This window comes from Sarcophilus harrisii, chromosome 3 (assembly GCF_902635505.1).
Source record: "Sarcophilus harrisii chromosome 3, mSarHar1.11, whole genome shotgun sequence".
NCBI lineage: Eukaryota > Metazoa > Chordata > Mammalia > Dasyuromorphia > Dasyuridae > Sarcophilus > Sarcophilus harrisii.
The window spans coordinates 427894553-427914874 of NC_045428.1; the positions used below are offsets into that span (position 1 = coordinate 427894553).

The 20322-nt window shown below is 33.3% G+C and overlaps 1 protein-coding gene across 1 annotated transcript in view; it reads left to right on the forward strand.

The window, feature by feature from the left end:
- Positions 1-10832, forward strand: part of SOHLH2 (spermatogenesis and oogenesis specific basic helix-loop-helix 2) — a 62170-nt gene extending 51338 nt beyond the window's left edge. The window contains exons 10-11 of the mRNA XM_031960700.1: positions 4016-4278; positions 6174-10832. Of these exons, the coding sequence (XP_031816560.1) occupies positions 4016-4278; positions 6174-6194 (284 nt within the window). The 3' untranslated portion in view covers positions 6195-10832. The remainder of the gene's footprint in view (positions 1-4015; positions 4279-6173) is intronic.
- The last annotated feature ends 9490 nt before the right edge of the window (positions 10833-20322 follow it).

A 20322-nucleotide genomic window follows, 5' to 3' on the forward strand; every position in this document is an offset into this window, starting at 1 on the left:
AGATATCTTAGGTTCAAGAGGAGGATAAAAGAAGAAAGAAAACTATTTCTTAATATAGATGGTGATAGTAGATGACAGTGAGATAACAGAACTCCTGAATTATTTTGTTTCTCTTTTTTTCTGACAGAGAGTGATCCTTGAACACAACAGATAGCATAAAAAATTGTTAACAGGAAATTGAATTCCAAAATAAATAAGAACATGGTGAGAGACCATCTAACTACTCTTTCTGAGTTTAAGCCCTCACATTCTGACAAATAACATAGGGTTTACATTAGTATAATTTGTTAAAAGTTCTGTTAATAATCTTCCAAAAATCATGGAGAGCTAAGAGCTGCCATGAGACTAGGGAAAGAAGACCCTATTTTGTCCCTATTTTCAAAATGGATACTTCCTCAAAAAGAATTATATTTATTCTTCGAATTATAAATCAATAAGCTTAACTTTTGTTCCTGTAAAATTCTGGAACCTATCATTAAGGGAATGTCATGATTATCTAGAAAGACATATATATTGATTACAATCAGAAAGAGTCAGTATGATTTTATTAAAAAAATATACCAAGTCAAATCACCTAAATTTCTCTTTTGTCTGGGAGTTCCATACATTTATTTTATACATATTTTAGCAAAATATCCACAAAATTTCTCCTATCTTTTTGGAAAAGACAGAGTAATGAGTGTTTTTGGAATTGGAGTTCAAAGACTTGAGCCAAGGGATAGTGCCATTGTCACCTTGACAGTCAAATAATAATCAAATGAAATAAAATCACTGAAATCCTTCATTTGTATTCAAAGAATCAGCTGTGAAGGAATAAGGTAGACTATACATACTAGACAACCTTCAATATGAAAAAAAATCTGGAAGATTTGATATAAATGTGTTGTGAATCAATTGTACTAAATGACAACTAAATGAGTAAATTCCATCTTGGGCTGCATTAATGAGAATAGTTTCCAATACAAATAGGTGATAGTACAGTTAGACTTAATCCTGGTCAGATGACATGGGGAATATCATGTTCAATTTTAGGTGCCTCATTTTGTTGAGGACATTATCAAACTAACACTCATGTAGAGAGGGGTAATTGGGATTGTGAGGGAATTGAAAACTACATGGAAGAAGAACAAGTGGTAAGAACAGGAGTTTAACTCAGAGAAGGTTTCAAGGGGAAATGATAATTGTCTTGAAATTGAAAATGAACTTGAACTATTTACAGGATTATCGTGGGGAAAAATGATTAAACTCCCTCTTACATAGTATTGGGGAGCAGTACAAGAGGTAGTAGTTGGAATTTGCAAAAAAGCAGATTAAAAGTTGATGTAAAGGAAAATTTCCACACAATCTGACCTGCCTCAAAATGGCTTGGTCTCCAACATGTGGCTTACCCATCACCAAATGTTTTTAATCAGATATTTTGTGACCACTTGCCAAGGATCTTATAAAAGGAATTCCTGTTCAGTTATATGTTTCAGTAGGTAACCCCTGAGATCCTAGAATATCCCCAGTTTTCTATTTTTGAGGATGTATAAAAGTCCAAAGATGAAGAGCACCAATCCTTTTTCTTCATTTTTCCTATTAATGTCACCCAAAGTTTAACTTTCAGGATGCACATTGATATAAATAAATATATGTTCCTTATCACTAGATACTTATAGACATTGTACAAAAACGAGTTCAAGTGTTTGTCCTCATTTTACAGCTTTGAAAATGGGATTCTTACAGGTCAAGTGCTTTCATTTAGATCCCATAGCTAGTAAGTGGAGTTCCTTAATGTTGTGTATTTTCTTTAGAATCATAGAGTTTGATAGAGCCACAAAGGCTTTCTAGTCAAATCAATATCACAAATATCAAGTTCTTCTACAGTATCATTGAAAGAATGATAATGAAAAGAGCATTAGATTTGAAGTCAAAAGACTTGGGTTCTAAATTTGACTTTATCACAATTATACAACTTATCATTGCTTGATGCTTTTTTTTTTCTAAAATGAGGATATTAGACAAGATTATGTCTTTAAGATATATATAACATCAGGTAAAACTCTAATCAAGTCACTTTTCCTTTTGATGCTTCATTTTGATGTTATAAAATAAAGAGTTGAATTTAAATGATCTCTGTGGTCCTTTCAAATTGTGATGTTCTATGGAACTACTCTCTGCTAGGGTTCCTAATGGTCCATGAATTGCAGCTCTGATGACCTTTTCTCCATGCTCATCTTTCTTCCCACTGCAGCATCAGATGTGCTACCTATCTCTCATCCTTTATAGGTTCTCTTCCCTGGATTTTAATAAAAAAGATTTTTTTCTTTTTTCTCTTTTTACTTGCCCAAGTCTTTCTTCTTTGTTTCCCTTTTTAATTCAACATTCACATACCTCCTAATTCTAGATGTATTGCAAGGTTCTGCCCCATTTCTTTTTTCTATATGTACTCTTTAATCAGTTTGTGTGGGTTTAATTATGATCTTTCTGCAAATCATTCTTAAATCTATATATCTAGATTTAATCTCTTGCCAGAGCTGCTGTTATACATTTGTACCTTTCTGTTAGGCATTTTAAATTTAATATTCCATATATAACTCAAATACAGTGTATTTAAAACAGAATTCGTCTTCTGAACTTCATTTCTGTGGAGGATATTTCCATTGGACTATGACCATGATGTTATTCTCAATTCTTAACCACCACTCCACAATCCAGTCAGTTGTTGTTTTGCCTATGTTTTTAGGTGTCATCTTTTCCATTAGAACATAAGCTCCCTGAAGAACCTTGAGGGACTTTTTTGATTGCTTCATACATTTTTTTAGTTATTATAAATAAATGGTCTTCTAGTTTCTGAATATCTAAAATTTAAGAAAATTCACTATTCCATTGATGCAAAGCATTCCTTTTGATATACTACTAATTGGTATAACTCAAATTGAACAGCTCCAATCTCTAGACCTTTTTATATTTTGATTCTGTTATACAGCATTAGCTGCCCCAGCTTCAGCAAAGCTTGCAATTGGATTATAGATTTAGAGACTATAAAGACCATCTAGGACAATTCCCTCTTTTGGTAGATGAGGAAACTGAAGCCTTAAGAGGTTATCCAAAGTCAAATACATAACAAGTATCAGACATAAGACTTGAATGCAGGTATTCTGACTCTATAGCTGGTGCTTTTTTCACTACACCATGCTGTCTGCCTTTCTTAATTATCTGTTTGCAAAAATCATTGATTAAAAATACTTACCAGAGCTTTGGGTTATTTCATTAGAAACCTTTCTTCAAGTTAATATCTATTTCTTTAAAGTTTTTAAAATACCTCCACTTTTTCTCCATCATCAAAGTAAGTTGTAATGTCACTTCCCTTTTTCATTATTGAGAGCTTTCCATCATTCTTGAGGTAGCTTTTACCCTACCTTTTATGTTATTGAACTTTGAAAAAAAATCTGACTTTTCTAAAGTACAATTTCACCCCATCCCCAATATTTCCCTTCTTATTTGTCACAAATTTAAGTATTATATTATTATCTTTTCCAAGGTTCTGATAATTTGCACCATTTAACTGATAAGAATCAAATCTACAATGATTTCCTCTAATTTCTAAAATAGGAACTCATCATCAAGACAAGTTTAAGAATTTGTAAGACGATGTCCAGAAAGTTGAAATCTCCCATCACAACTATATTCTGCCTCCATGACAGCTCTGTGAACTGTGTCAGGAGCTTATCCATTTCCCACTGTTGGCTTGGATGTCCCCTACCAGAGCATTTCTTTTTCCTTCCTTTATTCCTTTTTCAAATTTATTATTAAAATTTCTTCCTTCGTAAAATTTCTATAGAGGCAGATCTACTGTCTTACTATTTTAGATTCTTCAATATTGTATATTTCTTTTGAATAGTACCAGTATTTGATTGTTTCAATGGGGCAAATGTGCAGCACAATATAAAGAAAATTAACCATAATACTTTTAAACATAAAAGGTCAGAGCTTTAGTTGTTTATATTAATTTTTTTTCCTTTTTCTATTAAAGGTCATTCTAGCTCCACTTCGCAAAATGCTGTTGGTGATATGTATAAGATTATTCCCACTGAAATGCTTTCTCTAAATTCTTTACATGCTGATCAGCCTGTCAGATATTATGCCAAAGTTGTTCCTTCTTATGAAGCTACTACCTTAGCAAATCAGAGCTTTTCAATTAATTTTTCATCTGTTTTGCCAAAAGTCTCAAGATTTCCTTCTCACTACTACAGTTCTGCTTTGGGTCAGACCTGTTCACAACATCACAAATGCCTGGTAAGTCTTTTGGTTGTGGCTTCATTATTAATTAGAGAAATAAACCAGATTTGAGTCTTCCTAGTTTTTTAGTAAATGTCCCATAATAAAAGATTATATATATACAGCATTTTGTCTCTTATACCATGCTTTCCTTGATTAAACTATGTAGAACCTGACTTAAAGCAAGTAAGTGATGAAAATCTTGAAGTAAATATGAGGAAACAAGTTCAAAGAAGTTGAAATTGCTTTTTTCATCACATGGATAGTGTCAGAGCCAGAACTCCAAACAAAGTGATTTTATTATAATTTTGATGCTCTTTGCAGCATATCATGATTTTGCTTTACATTTTCAATTATCTCAAAAGTTGCATTGTAGAACAATGAATGGGCTGCCTTCTAAATTTACTTACGTTAAACTAGCTAATTACTAACTGAGCTTCAGTTCTGTAAAATGAGGGAATTGTGCTAAATAACTTCTAATGTACCTTCTAGCCTAGAATCTGACAAATGATATAAAATCAAGGGACATGATCTTTGTATTTAAGTAAATGGGCAAAATAGAATAATTAACTAAAAACTGGACTTTTTGAATTCAAGAGTTTGAATCTAAATATGACTCTGCCATATGGACTTGAACTTGCCATTTGCTTTTTGTGATTGGATGGGAAGATGCCCAATCTAGCATAAGATTTTCCTTCAGTCATCTCCATATTTTCTCTAGAGAAACCCTGTTTCATCACTGCACCTATACAGGGGTGCTACATTTCCCTTTCATGGGCAGACTTGTCCAATTCTGCTCTTTTTTATTTTGGTTACCAGTAGCACTTCTACTTTATTCTTACTTTGGGTTTCCATATCTACATCAGGATCATTCAAATTCTAAGACTAAAAAAAGGGACCTTATGGGTGATTTATTGCAAGCTCATCAAAATAAAAAACCGAGGTTCAGAAAAATTAATTAACTCACATTTATACAATTAAAACTGGCAGTATTGGGACACAAACTTAGATCTTCTAAATCTTTGTTTCATTGTCCTTTCCTTCATATCACAATGCTTTCTAATCCATTAGGGACTGAAAAGACTCTACACAATCATCAAATTACTAACCAGTTATCTGAGTAAAAGGAGAACATTTCCCAGGATAGGTGTTCTATGTTTGAGGTAGACCCAAACCTTACTAACCTACACAAATAAAGAAATCTCATTGTTCTGATTTATCCAAGATATTGCTTCATTTAAATTTATGAGAAAATGCTGATTTTTCACAAGAGAATAAAAGAGAAATCTTATAAAAATTGTAAAGACCTTGCAAAATAGGAATTACATGGTAAATCAATAATGTTGCTAAATGGTGTTAAGAATGTGGAGGGTTGCTTACAGATAAACTGTGACTAATGAATATCAGTGTGAAAGTGTATTGTAGCAGAAAAATTACTTGAATTGTAGTCCAAGAACATGGTTCAAAGAATGCTTTTTTGTTTCCCAAATATTGGGAAAATCCTTTTGTCTTTCTGAGCATCAGTTTCTCCATCTGTAAAATCAGAAGAGAGATACATTTCTTGAACCAGTTTATGAAGTATAATTTTAAAAATTAAGTTGTGAAAAAATAAATTTGTGGGGAAAAACAGACTTTTTGTACCTTGGTGTTTTTAGAATGGGAACTAGTTATTATTTCTCCTTTCATTGGTACATTATAAATTCTTTATCATAGGCAATCACTTTTCTAAGAAAACATCAAAATAATTGTTTCTTCTGAATTGTAGTATTTATCTTTAAATGCTTCTAAATCATATATTTTTAGTAATATGCACTTTACTTTTTGTGAATCTCAGGGATTGTGGGTATGTGTATGTGTGTTTATAAACAACTGGAATAACAAGGATTAAATGATTTTGTTTTTCTTCTCTGCAGCATCAATCTTGGGCATGTTAAGAGAGCCTTCTTGAACTCCATGCTCTTTGTAAGCATGGAGTAGTTTAGTAACAGCTTTGTTTCAACACTTCAGGAGGAACAAGCCAAACAGCATTCCTGAAATCAATAACCAATGACTGGATTGAAGGGATTTAGATTGTATTACTCTTGGAAAAACCCTAGTGCTTCACAAATCAGAAGGCAGTCTCAGAGGTGTGCTGGCTGCATCTTTCCTATACTCACCTTCAGATTCTCCACTTCTCACTATGACATACTTCATCCAGACAGCTCTAAGACTGTTAAATTAAAAAATTAAAAATGTTGGCCTATGCTAGCTAAGCCATAGTTCTTTTTAAAAAGGAGTGGGGGTGGGGAGAGGAAAGATTTAATTGATTGGAGGGAGAATTGCAAAAATTCAAAAGTCATATGAGTTGAGATTATTGATGAAGAACATGGATAGCTAGATCATTGGCCAATTTAGGATTATTAAACATAAATATTGTAATTAAGTTGTACTGTGCATCCCCATTCCTTTACCACAAGCCTTATGTTTGATCATAAAGGATCCTTCTACTTCTAACACTCATGTATAATTAGTGTAGTGGAAGGGCTCAATTAGCCTAAGTAATATGAATAGCCTGTGACTGTTTTGGGACTGATATATCTTCGTACCTTGTTAAAAATCAGTACAACTCATGTGTATCTGAAATCCCATGGTACTAGTTTTTCTACATTTAGCAATTCAGAGATTCTCTCTAGCCTAAAATAAGACATTAACTGAGAAATGTATTTCTTTCACCTTTGACTATTACATTTGTCATTATAAATATGTTCATTTTTGTATTTCATTATATCTTACGTGAAATGATAGCTAGGAGGTAAATACTCTTTCTCATTTTTAAACCAAAGTTCAGTGCTGATTTGATTTTCTTTGTTTTTGTCACTTCCTCCTAAATTAGATGTTGAAATGAAGAATTTGAAAAAAGTTTGCTTTTAATTTCACAAAAGTATTTCTTTTCCTGGTATATAGTATACTTGATATTGCTTTAAAAAATACTCAGTTTTAGCTCTATACTAAAAAAATCTAGCACCTCTAGTGAATAAGGATCCCCTTCATTTTGAAGCACTATAGAGAAAATTTATTTTACTAACTTTTCATTTGAGAAACAAAAAAGATTTTAAAAATAACCTAATTTTAATACTTTTGTCATATAACTTTTCTTGGAGAACACTTAAAATTATGGAATCAACAAACATCTGACAAATAATGAATGCTTACTGAGAAAATAGATTTTCCCCCTAAATGTGAAGTTAATTGATCAGTAAAAAAAGTTTTGCAATATACATATATACGTATATATATATATACACACACACACATATGTATGTGTGTTTACACATGTATGTGTGTAAATATATATATGTATATATTCATTCATGAAAACCATTTACTTTCAGAATGAAGTGTTGTGGGCTTTTCAAGGAGACTTTGTTGGGATATCTTAACCCTGGTTCCTTACATGTAACATAGGATTGCATGTGGCACTTCATGCTATTAAAGCATTAGTTTGGGAGTTTTAGTTCTTTTCAGAGTGGACCAGGGTGAACAACTTAAGGTTAAGACTTCCATTAACAGAAAAAAAAAATATGGCCAAAATGTGGCTTCTGTGAACTCCCAATATGCCTCCTGCTTTCTTGTCCCCATGTTTCTCTACCAGTGCTCTTAATGGAGAAAATTTACATCCATTCATTATCCCAGCTCTAATTCAACAAGCCAGAGTCATCACGGTGAACTTTAATGATGTATACCCATTATTTTGTCATCCTGGGACGTTAGTATAATGAATTCTATTGCTCCAAGTTAAAAAAAGAATGTCATCCCAGCAAAACAGGCCTGTAAGCCTTTAGCTATGAGGAGAATGGCAATGTTTTTGTATAAAATAAAATACTGTTATTAAACAAAAATTTTCTTTAAATGATGAAAAATGTGTGATGATCTTGCCTAAAAAAGAGAAAGTAGAGCTGTAGTCATTAGGGTCTAATATTTCTTCTTCATGTAACTATTGCTTCATCTCAATACTAAGACACTAAACTTGGACCAGAGTTTCAGGTAGGAAAAAAAAGGAAGCAGTACCTATTCAGTCTGCGTCCAACTTTCCTGCAACTTATCAGATCTCACTCTGATACAGCAGCTATATATGTTTATGCAGTGGAACTAGGTCACTTCATTTTTATTCTTTTCAATTAATGAAACTTCTTTTTACCAAAATATTTCCCAATCTTTTCCTTCCAGGAAGCAATTTTAAGATCTGCCATATGCATGATGTTAATTATATGACCATTTGCTGCATTACAGTGTTGGAATAAAAGTTTAGTAACATGTTATTTAGTAAATAAGTAATTTAACTTATTATAAGGAATAAAAAATATATAAACAAGAACTGAGGAAAGTATTCAGTGCACTAACATGTGTTTACCAGCATGTCTTTGTAGTTAGATTTTTTTCAGAAATCAATGTTATAAGGATACTGTGAAGATATCCCTCATGTATCTGACGTTAGGCATCTTATAAAATACAGAAAATAATCCAATTTGTATACTTTGCATTTTTAAGCAGATTTTCAGTAATCTTGGTCAAGCAGTGGAGAGTTTTATGGTAGAAAAATAGAATGATGAATGTTCATTGGAGCAGCATGAAGGTGGTTATCAGAATTATCTTTACATTAAACATTTATTAATTATATGTTATAAGGAATATAAATGAGCAAAATAAGTCTTTTTCTCAAGAAACTTACAATCTATTAGGATATATAAAACAAATACAGTAAAATGTGGCTTTCCAAAAAATCTAGTGCTGAAATGGGGGGGGGGGAGAGGGCAGAAATACCTGATTTAGGGTTAGAGTGCCTGGATTTGAACAAAAATTCTGCTACTTTCAATCTATATAAAGTTGGATAGGTAACCTCAATTTTCTTACCTCTCAGAATAGTAAGTTGGACTGGAACAATCGCTAAACTTCCTTCCAGTTCTTAATCATATTGTATCATATAGAATCATGGAAGTATTGTGTCCAGAGACATAATGGACCTGCTGTACCTCTACCCTTGTCAGACCTTCTCTATAACATTGCTTAAGTTGAACACATCCAGAGGAGAGCAAAGCATGCTATCTTGAAGTACTTGAAAGTCTGTCATGAGAAATAATGTTTAGAATTAGTCTATTTGTCCATAGAGATTAAAAATGGAAAGAGAAATTACTTTGAGAAGTGCTAAATTATTGCATTAAATTATTTCAGCAGTATTAGCCTGGAGGTGTTTATACTTCATAGGGGTCAAACCTTAGTCCTGGTATCTTTTTGTGTTAAATTATTAAGAGCACTATTGGAAGCGCTTATTTAAGCAGAGACCTGATCTGACTATTGTTAGGAGAGTTGTGGAAAGAATTCATTCTTGGTATAGGGTTCAGACCAAATTATCTGCTGATATTGAGATTCTTCGATTTGATGATTACTTCTGATCATGAGTAGTTTAAAATGATAGGGTAGAAAATAGATTACAAGAGTTAAATATTAAGGAGTGGTGGAATAGAATTAAGTTTGGAGTCAAGAAGATTTTAGTTTAAAGTCCCACCTCTTATAAACACTGACTGTGTGACTCTCAGCAAATCCTTTAATCTCTAGTGCCATAGGTAATCATCCCTATACCAATGAAATGCGTTCTGATCCAAAAAAAGATAGTAAAGTTTAAAGGAAAAGAAAGAATAGTAATGTCATAGGGTAGCACAGTCAGAGAAGGGTTATTTTAGGAGTTACTAACAACAGAGGGGTAGAATTTTATTTGAAAGAAAAATAACATCTTGTTATAAATCAGACTTCCTCATTTCCTAAGTACCTAAACAGTTATTTCCTTAAGAAAAATTGCTTATATAGTCTAATTGCTTTAAATATCTAGTTATATAAAATTCCTAGGAATTCTTAATAACTTAGAAATTTAACTTTGGTACAAACAACATACAGTAGTTCATTTAACAGTCTATAGAGTTTATATAAAAGAATTAAACAGCAGAATGCTCCTTAAAGTAAATATTTAAAATAATTAAAATTATAATTTTAGTTCCTGCAACTCCCCCTTTTGTGTATGTAAAACCCTAGAAAAACTACCCTTATTTTCAATGGTCAGCATCTACTCAGAACCATTAACTCCACTAATGTATATACTCTTTTACTAACCAGCCAGAGGACAGAGTTCAGAACAATACATTTAATCCACCTTCCAAAGCAAATAGAAAAAAATCTTTATGCACACACTGGTGTACATCTCCTATAGGCGGGGCAGTGATGTACAGGGAGAAGATGTGGCTAAAAAATAGACATAAAAGATAGATTATATATATATCAAGAATATGCATAATGGGGTATATGTTAGAAACCTACATGTTTGTTACCTTTAATGTTACAGGACTAACAATATCCTCTGCTGATGGATAATTTTCTCTATTCTGCATTAACTATTTGAACTTTATACATTGTTTTCTGGGTGTCTCTGTAGGTCCTAACATTTTCTGACCTTTCCAATACCCTTTTTTCAGCTGTTAGGAGCCATCATCTGGCTCTCTCCTTGATGAAGGATGCTTAACTTCTCTCTCTCTCTCTCTCTCTCTCTCTCTCTCTCTCTCTCTCTCTCTCTTTCTTTTAGAAAGCTCACTTCCTTTCTATAATACTGAGGCTGATTTGGTGTATTATCTAGTATCATTATTTTAACTTAAAGTCACTAATACATGGATTTTTTTTCAGTGAAAGTATAGTTCTTATAGTATACATAAAAATATTATTTATACAAATTTATGTTTTGGGCAAAGCACCTAATGCATAATAATAGTGACATCACAAGCTGTTATTGTGGGCCAGCAAAATGTCTTTCTGATGTAAAATATAAAATTTTTGTTCAGGTTATATTCATTGTAACTGGATTTGACCTGTATCTAGCCAATCTCCATTGTTGACTCTTCAGTTTCTTGACATGTATAATCAACAAATATCTCAAAAGCTACTACATTCAAGATGCTATTAAGAGATTTAAGAAATTCAAAAAAAGTATAAATCTCTACCTTTAAAGAACTTAGACTGTAGTTAGAAAAGATATATATGTGTAAAAAAATTTAAACTAACACAAAAGCTAAATAACATCCAAGATCAGCAAACTACAGCCTATGGGCTCCAGGCTGTTTTTTCATATTTCATGAACTAACAATTTTTTTTAATATTTCTAAGTAAAGTTTTATTGTATTTTAAAATGTAACAGCCTTCCTCAGTTCATCTAACTTATAAATAGAGACCATGAGCTGTTGGCCCTCAGATCATATTTTGCCATCTCCTGGGATAAATGATCAGAAATTTCATAAGATGGCATTTGATTAATTTTATCAAATGAAAATTACAAAGTACTAAGGAAATTCAGAAAAAAAGATTACTAAGGCCATGATAGGAAAAGTTTAAGAAGTGATATTTTAATTTAAATTTGGATAGAATGAAGGTTTTTGGTATGATGGAAGAAGGCTAGCTTTGGAATCAGAAGATGCTGATTCAGATCCCAGCTCTACCACATATTATCTGTGTGATCTTGATCACATCATTTCCTCTCTGAGTCTGCTTCCTTATCTGTATAAAGGAACAGGAGTAGAATGTATAATCTGAGAAGTCCCTTCTAGCTCTCAACGTATGGTCCTATAAAGGGAAGGGTATCAAATGGACGGGATGGAACAAAGAAAAAGTAAAGTGGCAGAAAAGTCTTAAGGTATTTCAGGATATGACAAAGCAATTTGGCTGAAACATGATCTTGTAATGCCGGAGAAACTGAGCAAGATAGAGATTAGAGAGTATTTAATAGTTTATTAAATGGAGAGATTTACTGGGATCAGATGGCTCCATGGTTTGGCCCCAGGGCTGAATGAGACTATCATCTCCAAGAATCCAGCAAACAATGTGAGTTCTCAAAGACATATAACATGTGGCTCAGATGCAGGGGGTAGACTGAGGCAGGGGCGGAGTCAGGGTACTGAGAGCGGGACTGACAGGGTGCAGTGAGCCTCCTGAGATGAGATGACATAATCAGGGGGAGGCACCTGGGCATGGGGTAAGGCATCTTGATAAGAGGGTAGCTGACATTCCAATAGCTTGGGAGGGGGAGAAGCATTCTGATAGTCTAAAACATAAGATCTTTTATCCTTATCAAATATTTTAATAAAGAGGGAGGGCAGGTCTTGCAGGACTGAGAAGCAGAGAAACTGAGTCAGGACTTGGTCAGGATAATTATGGAAACTGAGTCAGGACAATAAAAACAATAAAAGAGAACTGTGGCATAACAGTTGGTAATATGAACTATTACCAAGAAATAGCCAAGTAATATGAGATAAATCTGGACATTGAGGATGGGACTAAATAACAGAAGGCTGAGTGCCAAAGCTAAAAAGTTGGTTTTTATATCATAGATAAGTAGATAAGCATGTAGTAAGTGTTTATTCTGTTTGAGGCACTATGCTAAGCACTGGAATAAAAATTCCAACAGAAAGACTATCTTGGGCATTAGGATTGTACATTCTATTTGAGGAAGGCAACAAATAAAAGGAAGCTGAAAATGGGGTGGCAAAAGAGACAGGAAGGTACCTAGCACTGGGGCATGGTAGAAGTCTGGAGAAGATGCTCTCAGAGCATCCCAGTATCCCTGATCAGCCAAATCTACAAAGTTGGAAGGTGGGTCCAGTGGAGACTACTTCCTTCATCACAAAAATTCCTCTTTCCTTCCCTGTTTCTATTTTTCCTGAAGTGACAGAGTGGGAACAGAGAGAATAGGGAGTAGGGAGAGAGGAAAATGAAGCTGGAACTCTGGGATACCTAGGAATTTCTTGCTGTCTGCTCTGACTGAATAAAGTCCCATTGCCAAAGTGGAAAAAGTGAAAAGACAAAGGCTGGAGAGACAGGCATGCAGCCTTGAGACGAAGGAAGCCACGGCAAACCTGAGCCTTAGGATGGAGGTTCTGGGAGGAATCGGTTAATCAGAAGGAAAGGCTGCAGGGGGGAGGGTACTTCTAATATGAAAAGTGTCATGTGGCAGGAGGTTCCAGGATGAAGAGTTTTCTACAACTGTAATAGGAGCAATAGGATGTCAATGGAAGTTTTGATTTTGTTTGAGAAATGTTAACTTGGCAGCAGTGTATAAGATAAATTGGAGAAAGAAAACGGGGAAGGAGACCATATGGGAAGTTATTTCAATAGCTAAGGCATTAAAACAAGATGGACAAAGGGATAGTTATCAAGAATATTTCTAAGGAAAAATTGATGGAGAAGTATTATTGATTGATTCAATATTGGTTGGACATTGGAAAAGAATTATGAGGCAAAAAGAGATGAAGCTGATGAGGTCATTGATATTTAAATTTTTTTTTTTGTTCAGTGGCTTCTTATGTATCCCTCAATATATCCTGCTCTTCAGATTTTATTAATACGTTTTCCTTTCCTCTCTTTTTCAGTGTGAATGTCTGATGAAATTCTAACAAGAAAGTAGGGTTTGAATAAGGGCAGTGCTGTAGTTCTGAATGTGAGATATCCAACTCAAATGTCCTACTATGCCCATGTAGTCCTTTTAGACTCTTCCTTAGGGAAATATATATTGTTGTTTTTTAAAATATGTCATTAAGTGGGAATAGGATAAATGGGGGGAGAGAGAGTGAAGGGAGAGGTTGAGGGAGGGATACAAAGGTGGGAGAAGGAGTTAAGTATTAGAAAAGCAAGTCAAAGAGTGGGAAAAAAATAGAAGAATTAGGGATAGAAAAGTAGAGAGGGAACTTGATTTCAAAGTCAAACTTAAAGATTCAATCAAAAGAGATATCTATATTATATCTTAGCCATATTAATATTGTTTTAGATGAATGTTTATGTATGTATAAATGCATATATATGTGTGTGTATGTATATACAAGCAAGATATATGTATACATATATCTGTGTATATATATGTATGCATTTGAGGGTGTGTGTAAGTGAATGTGTGTGTGTATATATATATATATATCTGTACTTAACTGTAGCCTGCTTGATGGAAGTAGGGGAGATGAAAAGAGAAAAAAAGAATAAAGTAAAAAGTGCCCAGCAGAGAACAAAAGAATAACCTAAGAAAGCAAAGATGGAAATTCATAAATATAATATCTTCTATTATTATGCATGCTTTCTTAAAATGGAAATTTGTTACATATTTTGAATCCTCCCTGATATTCTGCTGGAAATATGACAATGTTTTATTTTTTCCTTTTTCTTTTTTTTCTATTTGTTCTTTTTCTTATTTTGAATTTAGCTTTAAATAAATAAAATTTGAAAAATCTGTCATTAAATTATTAAACACCTAAATGCATGGCATGGCACTAAGCAGGATTTAAAAAGAAATACATTAAGTTTATATCTTCTAGGAGTACATAATCTAAAGTCATAGACATAGATGAAAATCCATGTGAAAGTCAAAGCAGAATAGAAGCATTAAATTAATACTATACATAGTGAGATATTTATATAACATACAAATCAAATGTGTTTTGGGGCTGAAGGCAAGTGTTAGCACGTAATTATGGTAATCAGAGAATGGAGGAAATCCATGTCCAAATCAGTCAGGGAAAGACAATAAATAGCACCTCTGATTAATTCAGGAAGGCTTTTAAAGGAAGCAGACTTTCAGGAGCTGTCTTAATGATGGGAGAGAACTGACTGGGTGAGGAAAGACATTGTAGATATCCAGCATGGGTTTTGGACAAGATTTAGAGATAGAAAGGAAGAGATTACAGACTCTCAGAGTTGAGGGAAACTGCAAAGGCTACCAAGTCTGAAACTTTATCATCTAGCTTTTCTATGAAGTCTCGCCAGTGAGGAGAAATACATTATCTTTGAAGGAAATCCTTCCCACTTTTATATATCAAACTTTATAACATCCACTCATTGTTCTTCTGTTTTGGGATCCAAGGAGGCCAAGTTTAATCCTTTCTTCCACCTAGAAAGCCATCAGAGAGCCATCTTACTCCAGCTAAGTCTTATCTTCTACATCAGAAATTCCAAAGAAATCATCCAGGACAAAACCCTCATTTTGACAATGAAGAAAATAGTAAGATAGGTGAAATACTGAGCTCATGGAGATAGTGGGTAACAAAGCTAGATTTGAACTCAGGATCCATATATCTCATTTCAGTTCTCTTTTCACTAAATGCTAGATCCAAGTAAATGTTCTTAATATTCCTCATGGGTAGAAACTAAATGTGAAATTGGATAGCAATGAAGCTCTTAAACTTGATCAACAGGGGAGTGAGTTACTACTATCCCCAAATATTAGGTGAGTGCTTAGCATTATCACAATTTCAGGCAAAGAAGAATGGTTTTTTTTTTTACAAAGAATCCACATTTTCTAAAATTTGTCTTTAGTTTCAGATCTTTCAGATGCACAATTGGAATCATCACCCTGTTCAGTTTTTTGTGTGTGTCCTAGGCCTCTAGGCCAGTCTGGTAGAAGCCTGTGGTCCCTTGTCAGGAAAATGTTTTAAAATATTTGAAGAAAATTCTAAATGTTTCATTTAGAGATTAGTGAAAAGGAAAAAAATGTAATTCTTTCCCATCCAAGTTCATAGATTCCCTATAAAGTATCTATGTATCCCAGGTTAAAACCCTAGCACTAAAAGCTGTATGACTGATATTACATAAATGATCACTGGACATCTAGTACTGATTCAGCAAACATTTTATTCCATTTACTTCTTTTTTTTTTAATTAATTAATTAATTAATTTTTATTTAATAGCCTTTTATTTACAGGATATATACATGGGTAACTTTACAGCATTAACAATTGCCAAACCTCTTGTTCCAATTTTTCACATCTTACCCTCCCCCCACCCCCTCCCCTAGATGGCAGGATGACCAGTAGATGTTAAATATATTAAAATATAAATTAGATACACAATAAGTATACCTGACCAAAACGTTATTTTGCTGTAGAAAAAAGAATCAGACTCTGAAATATTGTACAATTAGCTTGTGAAGGAAATAAAAAATGCAGGTGTGCATAAATATAGGGATTGGGAATTTAATGTAATGGTTTTTAGTCATCTCCCAGAGTTCTTTTTCTGGGCATAGCTAGTTCAGTTCATTACTGCTCCATTAGAAATGATTTGGTTGATCTCGTTGCTGAGGATGGCCTGATCCATCAGAACTGGTCATCATCTAGTATTGTTGTTGAAGTATATAATGATCTCCTGGTCCTGCTCATTTCACTCAGCATCAGTTCATGTAAGTCTCTCCAGGCCTTTCCAGGAAATTATCCTGTTGGTCATTTCTTACAGAACAGTAATATTCCATAATATTCATATAGCACAATTTATTCAAACATTCTCCAACTGATGGACATCCACTCAGTTTCCAGTTTTTAGCCACTACAAAAAGGGCTGCCACAAACATTCGTGCACATACAGGTCCCTTTCCCTTCTTTATAATCTCTTTGGGATATAAGCCCAGTAGTAACACTGCTGGATCAAAGGGTATGCACAGTTTGATAACTTTTGAGCATAGTTCCAAACTACTCTCCAAAATGGTTGGATTGCTTCACAACTCCACCAACAATGCATCAATGTCCCAGTTTTCCCGCATCCCCTCCAACAATCATCATTATTTTTTCCTGTCATCTTAGCCAATCTGACAGGTGTGTAGTGGTATCTTAGAGTTGTCTTAATTTGCATTTCTCTGATTAATAATGACTTGGAGCATCTTTTCATATGACTAGAAATAGTTTCAATTTCTTCATCTGAGAATTGTCTGTTCATATCCTTTGACCAATTTTCAATTGGAGAATGGCTTGATTTTTTATAAATTAGAGTTAATTCTCTATATATTTTGGAAATGAGGCCTTTATCAGAACCTTTGACTGTAAAAATATTTTCCCAGTTTATTGCTTCCCTTCTAATCTTGTCTGCATTAGTTTTGTTTGTACAAAAACTTTTCAGTTTGGTATAATCGAAATTTTCTATTTTGTGATCAGTAATGATCTCTAGTTCTGCTTTGGTCATAAAGACCTTCCCCTTCCACAGGTCTGAGAGGTAAACTATCCTATGTTCCTCTAATTTATTAATAATTTCATTCTTTATGCCTAGGTCATAAACCCATTTTGACCTTATCTTGGTGTACGGCGTTAAGTATGGATCAATGCCTAGTTTCTGCCATATTAGTTTCCAATTTTCCCAGCAATTTTTATCAAACAGTAAGTTCTTATCCCAAAAGCTGGGATAACAAACATTTTATTAAGAATCTTCTTAGTACCAGAGACAGATAGGTAATGAGCAGACAAAAAGTAAGGTACAGTATAACTCTGATCTGACCTATTATAGCTCTGATGGAGGAGTTTTTGGAAAGCTGTGACACTATCTGTATAGAAGGAAGTCTAAGGATTTCCACCTACCAAAATATCTAGTAGTCACCCAACCTTGCCTTTGTTTATAGATGAATATGTTTCATTCTGGACCAGTACCTTAAGCACTGATTCTTGGGTTACTACTTACTGGATGTGTGATCTTGGATAAATACCTATTTCATTTTCCTCATTGATAAAATAATAAGAATAACACCTACCTCTTTGGATTGTTGTGAAGATAAAATGAAATAATATTTATAAATCACTTTTCAAGTCTTAAAACACTATTATATACTAACCATTGCTATTTTCTTTTGATCATATATTAGAAAAGACAGTATCTTTGTGAAGTTTATGTGATATTTTAAAAAGCAAAGTATGAATCCTATATAAATTTTAAAAAGTAATAATAATAAAATGTAGGAAATGCATTTTATTTCCATGACAGTAGACACTGCCACATATTAGCCAGGAATAATACTCTTGGCCATGATTTGTCCTAGGATCTCAATACAAATCATAGAAGGCCAATTACTTCATTCTATCTACAATTGATATTCTATTTAGAAAGAATAAAAGGAGAAATAGGAAGCTTGCTTAGATCCTTGGTTAATCAGTTATCCAAAGTCAGTGGTTTGGTCACCATGGAAACTAGATGCTGATTTTGAAAGGCAAAAGAACGCTTCCTCCTCTTATTTCAAGGCAATGTTCATAGAATTATATTCTCCTTGAAAACAAAACAGGGATATACATCTATGCATATATCACACATTCATCTTTTAGAGTAGAATGTGCAGCTGGCATTTAAATGGTTTAATTTTAGAGAAAAGATTCATCAGGGATTTTGAAGGCCAGGCTCACAAGCAAAGGAAACATGCTGGAAGTTAGGCTTTAAGCTGGACTATACTTTGGAACTTCTGGGAACAATGCCAAGAAAATAGGCTTCTCATATGCAAACTGATGGGTTTGACATATGCTGAAGCCTGTATTCCAGGAAGCTGTCAGGGAAATATTTTCCCATCTATGACTATTTCTTCCTAAAAGAATTTTCCCTTTTTTGGGGAAAAGCTCCCCCAAAATGCTAGATCCTTCTCCTATTAGTCAATTCATAGCCAATTTCTATGTATGAAAAGAATCACGAAACTGAAAAAGATTCTATGGATGAGTCTGTTAGTTCCTGGGCCATTTGCTTAGTGTCTGATTTTAGGCACCAAAATGACAAATTTTAAGATAATTTTTTTTAGTCCCAAGCAAAAACATTAATTAAAAAAGAGGGAAAATAGATGAAGTAAAAAACGACCTATTGATAGAATAGGTACCAAAAAACAAGAACAAGCTCATTTTATTCTCTCTTCTGTCTTCAAAATAGTACTGGTTGTTTATGTGGGAGGTACTGATCTGTTTTATAAAATGAGCTTGAGTAAGAAGAAAATTCCCTATCATGTTTACATTTTGTGGATCAGTTACTCAAATAATCTTTTAAAATTATTTAGGCCTATATTCATATACAGTCATAAAATATAGGCTGATGTGATAGAAAGACTGATTTTTACTTTCCTCGTCATAGAATATTATAAATGAACTATTTTTATAATATTTAACAATTGAAAGAATTATTTGAATCATTATCTAGCTGAAGCAGGCAATTGAGATTTTTCACCATGAGATGAAGTTCTCATTTTTCTAGGGCTTTGAGAGACACAAGCTGGACTAAGGAATGAGGTTGAGCAGACAACATAAAAGGCTTTTCATTGCTTTAGGAACAATTGTTTTGTTGTCTTGTATTTTGTTTTAAACTAAGTCAATTGAAGGGAGTAGAAAATTATGAATAAACAAATGTTAAACTTGAAAAATATTGTGTTACCAGTAAAGAAATCCTAGATGTACTTTCTGATGTTATAAAATTTTTGGGTTTTAAAAAATTTTTTAAAAATTTTTTTTTAATTTTTTTTTTTTTTTGGGGGGGGGGGGGGGGAAAAAAAAAAAAAAGGGGGAGAGGAAAAAGGGGGGGGTTTTTTTTTTTTGGGGGGGGGGGGGTATTTAAGGGGGGGTTTTAAAAAAAAAATTTTTTTTTTTTTAAAAAAAAAAAAAAAAAAGGGGGGGGGAAGGGGAAATTTAAAAGGGGGGGGGGAAAAAGGGGGTGAAAAATTTTGGGTTTTTTTAAAAAAAAATTTAAGGAAAAAGAAAAGGAAAAAAAAAAAAAAAAAAAAAAGAAAAAATTTTTTGGGGGGGGGGTTTAAAAAAGGGGGTTTAAAAAGGGAAAGGGGGGGAAAGGGGGGTTTTTAAAAAAGGGGGTGTTTTAAAGGAAAAATTGTGGGGGAAAAAAAAGGGGGGGGGAAAAAGGGGGGGGGGGGGAAAAGAAAGGGTGTTTTGGGGGTTTTAATTTTTGGGGTTGGTTGGTGGGAAAAAAAAAAAGGAAAAGGAAAAAAAAAAAAAGAAAGAGGGGGGGGTTTTTTTTTGGGGAAAAAAAAAAAAAAAAAATTTTAAAAAGGGTTTTCAAAACAAAAATTTAAAATTTTTGAAAAAAAGGGTAAGGGGGTGTGAAAACCAAAGGGTTGGGGAAAAAAAAAAAAAAAAAAAAAGGGGGGAAAAAAAAGGAAAAAAAAAAGGGGGAAAAAAGGAAAAAAAAAGAATGGGGTTTGAAAAAAAAAAAAAAAAAGGGAAAATTTAAAAAAATTTTTTTTGGGAAAAAACCAAAAAAAGGGGAAAAAATTTTTCCCA